The sequence below is a fragment of the Myxine glutinosa genome, chromosome 13 (assembly GCF_964187855.1).
Source record: "Myxine glutinosa chromosome 13, kmMyxGlut1.1, whole genome shotgun sequence".
Lineage (NCBI taxonomy): Eukaryota > Metazoa > Chordata > Myxini > Myxiniformes > Myxinidae > Myxine > Myxine glutinosa.
Genome location: NC_136273.1, coordinates 33,480,437 through 33,489,053, shown reverse-complemented (window position 1 = coordinate 33,489,053; position 8,617 = coordinate 33,480,437). Strand labels below are relative to the sequence as shown.

The following is an 8,617-nucleotide window of genomic DNA, read 5'->3' as shown; positions in this document are numbered from 1 at the left end:
TCCCGCCTCTGGAACAAACTCCCACACTCACTTCAATCACACTCCTCCCTCCAGGTCTTCAAAACAGCTGTTCACCACCATCTCTTATCTTCCCCCATCCAAAACCTTGATCTTTTCTACCCCCACTAATTCACCCCAGATCCACCTTGTTTGAAATTCCAACTTCTTTCCTGGAAGTCTTGGCAGTGTCCATATGTTTTATACCTCTCCCACCCCCCGCCCCTTCCCATGCCTCCCCCCCAAAGCCCTCTCCCTCCCACAGTTCTCTCGATGTCTCCATGTCTCTCGGTCCCTGCTCTCAAATGTTGTGTTTGTGTCCTTCCCCCTCTCTCCCCATCTTGTCTACCGCTCCCGATGTTATTTGTTTTGTGTGTCTGTTTGTCTTTCTGTGTGATTAATGTTCGCTCTTTCACGAGCCTCGATCTTGTATACAAAAAAAAAAAAAAAAAAAAAAAAAAAATTGGAAGATTGGTTCGGTGATCGGCTGGATTAGAGTGCAGCAAAATATTCACTTGTTCAACATTTCTGAGGCAGAGACAAAATGATAGATACAATGGAGGTGAAGGACATGCAGTTTGGACAAAGTCTGGAATAATTTGTAATGTAAGGCAAGAATCTTGACAACTTACGTTCCAACAGGTAGGATGGTTTCAGGTGAGGGTGTGGAGGAGGCAACGAGCTCCTCTTCTATGAAAAATGAAAGATTAAACACATTGACATGTTCATCAGTCTGATAACTTGTTCAGGAAAGGGTACAAAAAGAAATGTATGGAGTTAAAGTTCTTGTTATTTATTCTGCATGGGGATGACCATGCCAATAAATTACCTTTCCCAGCGAAATTAGAATTACAATTAACTCCACAATTAAGGATGGTCTTCTTCATCAAAGGAAGCACGAACAGTAATGTCTGTAAAAGAAGAAGTGCCAAATTTATTTCAAATTTAATGTCTTCATCTTTGTGTTGGTTGTGTTTGCACCCAGTGTGTTCATCTCATCTGCCCCATAGTATTGAGGAGGGCTTACCTGTTGTAGGTCATGTTGTTGCTGCCAGTCATCACGCCTGGGATTCCCTTCCATCAGGTCCTCTGTTGTCGTTGGAGGACAAAACTGAACTGTTGTTGTTGCAGCCCGACATGACGGCTGGGCTTCCTTTACAGCAGGTCTTCACTGTGAGGTCTTCATATGGCGGAGTACATTGTCTTCATATGTACATTATCCTCTTCTTTTTTTTTTTCTTTTTTTACCTCTGCCACCGAAGGTGGATGGAGGTTATGATTTCACCTCTGTCTGTTTTTTGTCTGATTGTTTGTGAACAAGATGTCTCAAAAAGTTGTGAACGGATTTGGACGAAATTTTGTGGAGAGGTTGGGTATGTGACACGGACGAAATGATTTGATTGTGGTTCAGGTCCGAATCCTGATTTGGCCTATCAGTGGGATAAAAACCATAAACTGTTCAGCCTGGCGGAGGTATGTGTTCTACCGAGTGGATTGTGGGAGATAAGGAGGGAGGGTCACCATCTATGGATGCCCTTGGCCTGCTTGACCACTTTGCCTCTTTTGATGGTATATTGACCGTTTGGGTCAATTTCCCTCATTTCCTGAAGATGATCCTGCAGCTTTGCCTGCTCTTCTCTTTCAACAAAAGTGTAATCTGGAGTGATAAAAATGTTTTTGGAGCATTGAGACGGATCATTGAAATTCCGTACCTTATTGTTGTTATAAAGAACGAGATTCCGATCAGAGACGGATCTGAAAACAACTTTCACCGGTCTTTTCCCAACATGGTATCCCACGCAGAAAGTACATTCAGGTTTGATGTTCAAGTTCATAACGCTGAGCAACTTTGCCACAAGCTGCATGTCATTTTTGCTTTCGTTTAGTCCTCGGAACATGAGATTCTTTTTTCGGTTTTCAAGCTCCGCTGGTTCATCCCTGCGAAGAGGCTTCGGTTCAGGCGGCCGCCGATGAACATCCTGCTGTTGCTGCTGCACCCCATCACCACCGTGAGGATTCAGTTTGCGCAACGAATGAACATGCTTCTGTTTCTTTCGTTGCACCACCCAGTCGTCACCTTTAAGCTTTGGTTCGGGCGGCACCTGATGAACATCCTGATGTTGCTGCTGCACCCCGTCGTCACCTTTAAGCTTTGGTTCGGGCGGCACCTGATGAACATCCTGATGTTGCTGCATCAACCGGTCGTCACCTTTAAGCTTTGGTTCGGGCGGCACCTGATGAACATCCTGATGTTTCTGTTGCTGCTGTAACCCTTCATCTGTTGTTTCAAGCACTTCTTGGATTTGTTGATAATCAAGCATTTCTAGTTTTTTCACTTTCGTCTCCCTCACCAACAGCTCCTGCGTCTTTATCTCCACATTGTGTTTTCTTTCTCTCATCTCTTGTTCTCTTTTCAATAAAATCAACTCTTTCGTTTTCCATACCATTTCACATCCCTCTCGTTCTTCCTGTTGCTTTCCCTCTCTTCGACTATTCTCTTCCTCTAATGTCTGCAGGTTGCGCTCTCGATCTTTGAGCTCCTCAGATTTTTTGTCGATATGAAGCTGTTTTTCCCGTAGGTTTTCATCTTTTGTTTTCATCATCAACGTTTCAAAGCCCTCTTCTTGCTTCAGCTTCTGTTCCGTACGTTTCTGCACATCTTTCAATTGCCGCACTTTTTTCATCCTGTTTTTAACGATTTTTTCCACAGCAATCATTCTCTGCTTAAGTTCTGTGTTTGTCTGTGTTTCCCAGATCCCGAATTTGACTTTTTCTTCCTGAAAATACTTTTTCTGTTTTGCATGTCTGCATTCTTCCTCATTTCTTATCCGAAGCTCTTCTTGTTTTTTCCGCTCCTGTTCATTTATTTTCCTCTGCTCTGCTTCCTCTTTCTCTCTCTGCTGTTCTTCCTCGTCTTTTTTCTGTTCTTCTTCCTCCATTAGCCATAATACTTTTCCTAATTTCAGTCGCACGTCCTTTTCCTTCAACTCCTCTTCTTTTTCCTGAACCAACTGCTCTCTTTTTGTCAGATTTATTTCGTTTTGGACCAACCTCTCCTTCAATTCCTGCAGATTTTCTTCCTCTTCCCGCAATTTTTCTTCTTCTTCTTGTTCTTCAGCTTGTTCTTTATTAACAGAGTCTTGTTTTATTGTGAAATCAATTGTTTCCTTCATCTCCAGAACCTCTTCTTCCTTTTCCTCTGTTTTCTGCATCTCAAGGTGTTCATTTTCCTGAATCCCGTTTACCAATGGTGGGTCGTCCTTCAATTCTTCTTTCCCTTTTCGTTTGCGTCCACATCGTAAACTGCAAGATAAAAACAAAGATTCTCAGTTCAAGCTAAAATGAAGTATTTCACAACATGTAAAGTATTGAATGCATGCTTTTGTAAAACAGAAACAAACATGTTCCACGAGTGTTGAAATGCTATGGGATACGGAATATCAAGCGTGCAGATGTAACTTAAACAAGGTTCGTAAACAAGTGTGGAACGATGAACCCAAAACATAAAACAAGCAAATATTTCATCATCAGATTCCTTAAACCACATTCCACCTATTTCAGGCAGTTGGTCGATTCATGGAATATCTCCATTTGCATTTTCTTTCTGCAAACTTACAATCTTCTTAATTGTTTCATCATCTGTCCTTCTGGCTGCATGACTTAATGATCTAAACCTTCTCTTTCTCAATTCAATCTCCATACTTGAAATGTTGTCGTATTTCTTCAAGATCTACGCTCCGCCATTTATCGTTCACTGAAAGACCAAAAATCCTTCTCGACATCCTGTGTCTTCCTTCTATTCTTCTTTCACCTTCCATCCCCATGGCCCCAGTTTCACTTCCATACACTACGGCTGCCCTTATACAGGCTAAATGCACTTGTTTGTCGGGATACCTCCAAACTCTTCACATTTATTCCAAGATACTTTTATCCAAGTCCTGTTCCTTCATTGCCCTCCAAGATTTCTCTTAAATAATACAAATTTTTCACCATTCCATTTTGCCGCTGAATCCCATATCTTCCTGCATTATACTGTGATCAACCTGTGTAATTCCAAGACTTGATTATGCAAAAGCATTTCATGTAAACTCCTTTTTAAAATCTCTGAACAATCTTGGCCCCTTTGATGAAGGCACTATAAATATTGATGAAAAGTGCCGCCAATTCGGTGCCAGGCATGAGGGAAGTACCAGCACATCGCTCGACCATCTGACGTTCCACCCAAGTACGGTAGAGCGACATATCGGCCCTCTGCTCTCCTTGGACCATCTGAACCTTTGATTATTCATAAAATTTTTATGTAAACACGTTTCAAATTTCTGAGCTATCTTGTCCCATTGGATTAAATCATCATAAATATTGATAAAAAGTCAGTTGTGTTCTTTACCTGTGACTGCAGGGCTTTTTTCTGTTACTCTTCTTCTTGAACCAACGTGATGGTTCAAATATAATTACTCCTATAAACAAGAGTAAGGTGATCGTGACGAGCACGACATCACGAACCATGGACATCCCTCCTTCCTCCACAGCATGATTCTGGAAAATGTATGGAAATTAGACAAGGGCAGGGGAAGGAGAAATGGTTGTTTAATTGTATATTAAACGATACAATATGTTTACAATTATTTTACAAAACCAAAAAGGTCGTGACAAGGTAAGAACAAGATGTTCTTGAAGTGTTTTAGAGTGCATTCACAGTGGCTCGAGATTCGAACACAGGTAAGACAGCTCAGAGATGAGTGTACAAACTGCTTAGGTCTGCCAGCCCTGATATGTAGTTTGTCGGTATCAATTTCCACGACACAAACGAGTGCAATGTGTGTTACTATTTACAGAAAAAGTACACCATGAAGATTCCTCCATCGACACGACCATGAAGAAGATTTTGCCTTGATGGGACAAATTCCAACTTCACTTGGTGGGGAAAGTTAACCTGAAGTGTCCAACTGAAGATAAATCTCTTTATATTGCTCATCACATCCTCATGGCAAAGATGGATCGCAACGATTTAAATGTCAGACAAGGAAGATTGGATATGGGATTTAAACTGTGTACCAACACTCACTGACCTACTCCTTTTTAAACGCTGCTCCTGGAATCTTTGATTTGTACAAAAAAGTACTGCAAGACAAGACAGCCGATTTAAGAGTGATGAAAATTAGCAAATCAGTAGGACCTGATGAGATACGAGTGAAGTATGGACCTGCCTCGGTGAATATGGGGTTCAGGTCCTGAATAAACTATTTAACTGTGTTTTGATGAGAGGAAATCCAAAGGGAATGGAGGCAAAGCATTCTGGGACCTATATTTCATAGTCCAGTTGCCAGATGCATATATTTTAGATCGGTACATGAAATTGTGCACATAAAATGTTTTTAAATGGTTTCTGGTGATTTAAGGTCTCCTGAATCAGAAACTGCATCACAATACTCTATCATCATTAAACATGTCTTATATATATATATATACAGGTATTTTAAAAATACCGGGATCAAGTCTTAAAACGTCTCCTTTTTCAGGAGTAGGGGAAATGAAGTTTGGCACTGAAGGAACTGCGCTCCAACGCGAGTCGAAAGAAGTGACGCGACCAAAGACGGAATTCGTCCGAGTTGCTTTATTGAAACAAAACAGCTCAGGTATTCTCTCAAGCCCGTTTAGCGGGCAGCAATATATATACACATTTATGTCGGGAAGTTTGCCCGGCAAAAGCTATACCGGGCATGCCCGGGTGTCAAGGGCGAGCCTTGGAAAGGCGAGTCTGGACCTGCCCGGGCGTGTTTGGCTGCGGCCTGGCAAGTCGAGGCTGGGCGTGCCCGGGCGCTCTGGGCGAGCCCTGGAAAGGCGATAGCGGGCATGCCCGGACGCTCTGGGCGAGCCCTGGAAAGGCGAGAGCGGGCATGCCCGGGAGGTTCGGGCGAGTCCTGGAAAGGCGAGAGCGGGCATGCCCGGGAGGTTCGGGCGAGCCCTGGAAAGGCGATAGCGGGCATGCCCGGACGCTCTGGGCGAGCCCTGGAAAGGCGAGAGCGGGCATGCCCGGACGCTCTGGGCGAGCCCTGGAAAGGCGATAGCGGGCATGCCCGGACGCTCTGGGCGAGCCCGGGAAAGGCGAGACCGGGCATGCCCGGGAGGTTCGGGCGAGCCCTGGAAAGGCGAGAGCGGGCATGCCCGGGAGGTTCGGGCGAGCCCTGGAAAGGCGAGAGCGGGCATGCCCGGACGCTCTGGGCGAGCCCTGGAAAGGCGATAGCGGGCATGCCCGGACGCTCTGGGCGAGCCCGGGAAAGACGAGACCGGGCGTGCCCGGGAGGTTCGGGCGTGCCCGGGAACAGTGAGTCCGGGCATGCCCGGGAGAGGCGCGTCTGGCCGTGTTCTGGCCGGTGCAAGGCGATTGTGTGCATCCAGCGGTAACCGCTACAGCACCATTCCACCCACAACTTATACTCCTTTATTAACAATCTTCGTGTGAAATAAGTTGTATAAGCACAAAGTAGAAACATAATAGCTTAGCAATAAATTAAATTTATGTCTACAGAGGTCAAAAGGTCATCTAAATTGGCAGAAGCCCAACATTGTGTTAAAAAAATTTGTTTTGGGAAAATTCTTGAAAAGTTTTTATTTTGAAAATAATGTTACGTTTGTGGGGGGAGGGGGGACGGTAGGCAATACCTTTGCCCAGGTAGATTTGCATAGGTAGTGTGCTCTGATTGTCATGAAGAAGAAGAAGCCCCATGTATCATAAGTAGGGATCGAGTAGACCGTATGTTGTACAAGAGCGTATCTTCGTTCCCATCACGAGGGGTGGGGTTATGTTAATTGGTTAAGGATTATGGGTAATTAATCCCTTGTATGTAATTAATCCCTCTGTTATTTTTCCTCTGTTTCTTATGACACCAGCAACACACACAGATAGCCAGGCAATCGCGCATTTATAACACGAAATAAAAACGAACTGGAAGCAGGACATTAAAAACTACCGCTGATACCACCGACCTGGTGAGCACACAGGCACAGGAGGTCCGGGAGGCGACGCCCCGAAGAGCAGTGATTGCTCCGGAATTGATTGGCGCAAGGACTGCTAAGATGGGACTATTGATTGGTGGAGTAGGCACGGATGAAGTCAGAGCATTGAGTTTAAAATAACGCTCTCCCCGACATTTTGTCCATTTGAATGTTCTGAATGTTCTGATTTTGAACATCTGAATGTTCCTACTCGTTTAAAACTCACCTGTGGAAGTTTTGTCAGATAGCCGAGGTAGTATATCAAAAATAAAGACGAGAGCAAAGCGAGAATGAAGACTTGCTGCCGCATCATGTCGAAAAAACTTCAACTGTGTGACAACAATGCGACAATGCGACACGACAATCGTGATTCCACCGTTTTGTGACGTCACGATAAAAAAACGGTTTCTTGTCAGTTCGAATTGGATACCAAAATGGTATTTAATTTCGAGTTCGTTTCTTAACCAATTGTTTCGCACTCTTCGTTTACAATTAATTTCTGTATTATGTGTTACAAGCTGAAATACCCGGCGTTGCCAGGGCTGATTCAATGCAATATGTCTTCTTCTTCCTCTGCTACCCAACCTCTACCTCTTCTTCTTCTACTTCTTCTCAACCCTCCATTTATTGGGGCTGAGGAAATATGTAATGAAATGTTAAATCAGAATCGAAAATATCTTTGGTTGACCAGAGGCAGGTCACTTACACACAAATTTCGTTTTCATGATGTGGGAATGAAAAAATCTCTCATAAGATCCAATGCACTTCCACGTAACTCGATCCTCATAAATTTCTGCTCACACCCATTCGGAATGCTACAAACGATTCGTCTGGTTCGACAGGTTTGAACAAGTGCAAATATTTTCACCCGACACTCATTTTCACCCAAGTTTTCTCTTTTTCACTCTAAAAATATGTTGATATATTTCAGCAAACTGTGGTCTCAAAATGCAGGAGATTGCACCATTTTGCTTCATTTTTTTGAAAATTTCCCGGGGGGGCATGCCCCCGGACCCCCCTAGGGACTAGCGTCGCACGGCAGCCTACCGCTTTTCTTTCAAAAACGTTGGCAGGTATGCGTTTATTGACTCTGCCGATACAGGCCCGATTAACTGCAGCGCCATCCGACCTGGGGCGGAGGGATACCATGCGGTCACGGTGTAGGGATACAACGGTGAATATTTGCAGCTTCATACATGACAAAGGGGTGAAAGGCAAGAAACACCCAGGTAAGAGTTGACCCGGCACCGGAAATCCCTCGATCAGAGCACTCGACCATATTTGCATGTTATCTAATCCAAGACAAGATGATGCCGCGGCAGATCATTCAGGCCTTTGTGCAGTTTTTTCGTCGAATCCAATTCCCTCTCCAATCGAAAACATTAGAAATTTAACACGGAACACACCACCTGTTCGCTTTCCCATCGACCCAAAACGAGTGCGTCCGTTGTGTACCTTGTCCGAGCACGTACCTGTTGTACCTGTTGTCTCTTACAATCCCCGCTTACGGCTTACCTGCTGTGGTGGTCGGGACGTCGCACAACGAACCAGCATGAACACCACGATGGAAATGAACCACATCTCTCGTCCACACCAATCCACGAATGAAGCTTTAACCACAGAG

At 44.3% G+C, this 8,617-nt stretch overlaps 1 protein-coding gene and 1 long non-coding RNA gene across 2 annotated transcripts; both read right to left on the bottom strand.

Annotated features, from left to right (window-relative positions):
* Positions 1-564: 564 nt before the first annotated feature.
* Positions 565-1,237, bottom strand: LOC144888643 (uncharacterized). The gene is made up of 3 exons (XR_013621190.1): positions 1,025-1,237; positions 827-908; positions 565-687 (listed from the first exon to the last, which is right to left on the bottom strand). It is a non-coding gene; the product is annotated as an uncharacterized LOC144888643 (long non-coding RNA).
* A 107-nt stretch (positions 1,238-1,344) lies between these two features.
* Positions 1,345-7,306, bottom strand: LOC137438824 (uncharacterized). The gene is made up of 4 exons (XM_078766998.1): positions 7,220-7,306; positions 4,385-4,533; positions 2,232-3,300; positions 1,345-2,165 (listed from the first exon to the last, which is right to left on the bottom strand). Exons 1-4 carry the CDS (start codon positions 7,304-7,306, stop codon positions 1,515-1,517), a joined length of 1,956 nt encoding a protein of 651 aa, XP_078623124.1. The 3' UTR covers positions 1,345-1,514.
* Between the last annotated feature and the right edge of the window lie 1,311 nt (positions 7,307-8,617).

Excerpts from the sequence above, each read along its gene's own strand:
- LOC137438824 (XM_078766998.1), bottom strand. The coding sequence starts at position 7,306 with ATGATGCGGCAGCAAGTCTTCATTCTCGCTTTGCTCTCGTCTTTATTT. Across the intron at positions 4,534-7,219 it reads ATCTGACAAAACTTCCACAG|AATCATGCTGTGGAGGAAGG; the intron begins GTGAGTTTTAAA and ends TACATTTTCCAG. Across the intron at positions 2,166-2,231 it reads AACATCAGGATGTTCATCAG|GTGCCGCCCGAACCAAAGCT; the intron begins GTGCCGCCCGAA and ends GATGTTCATCAG.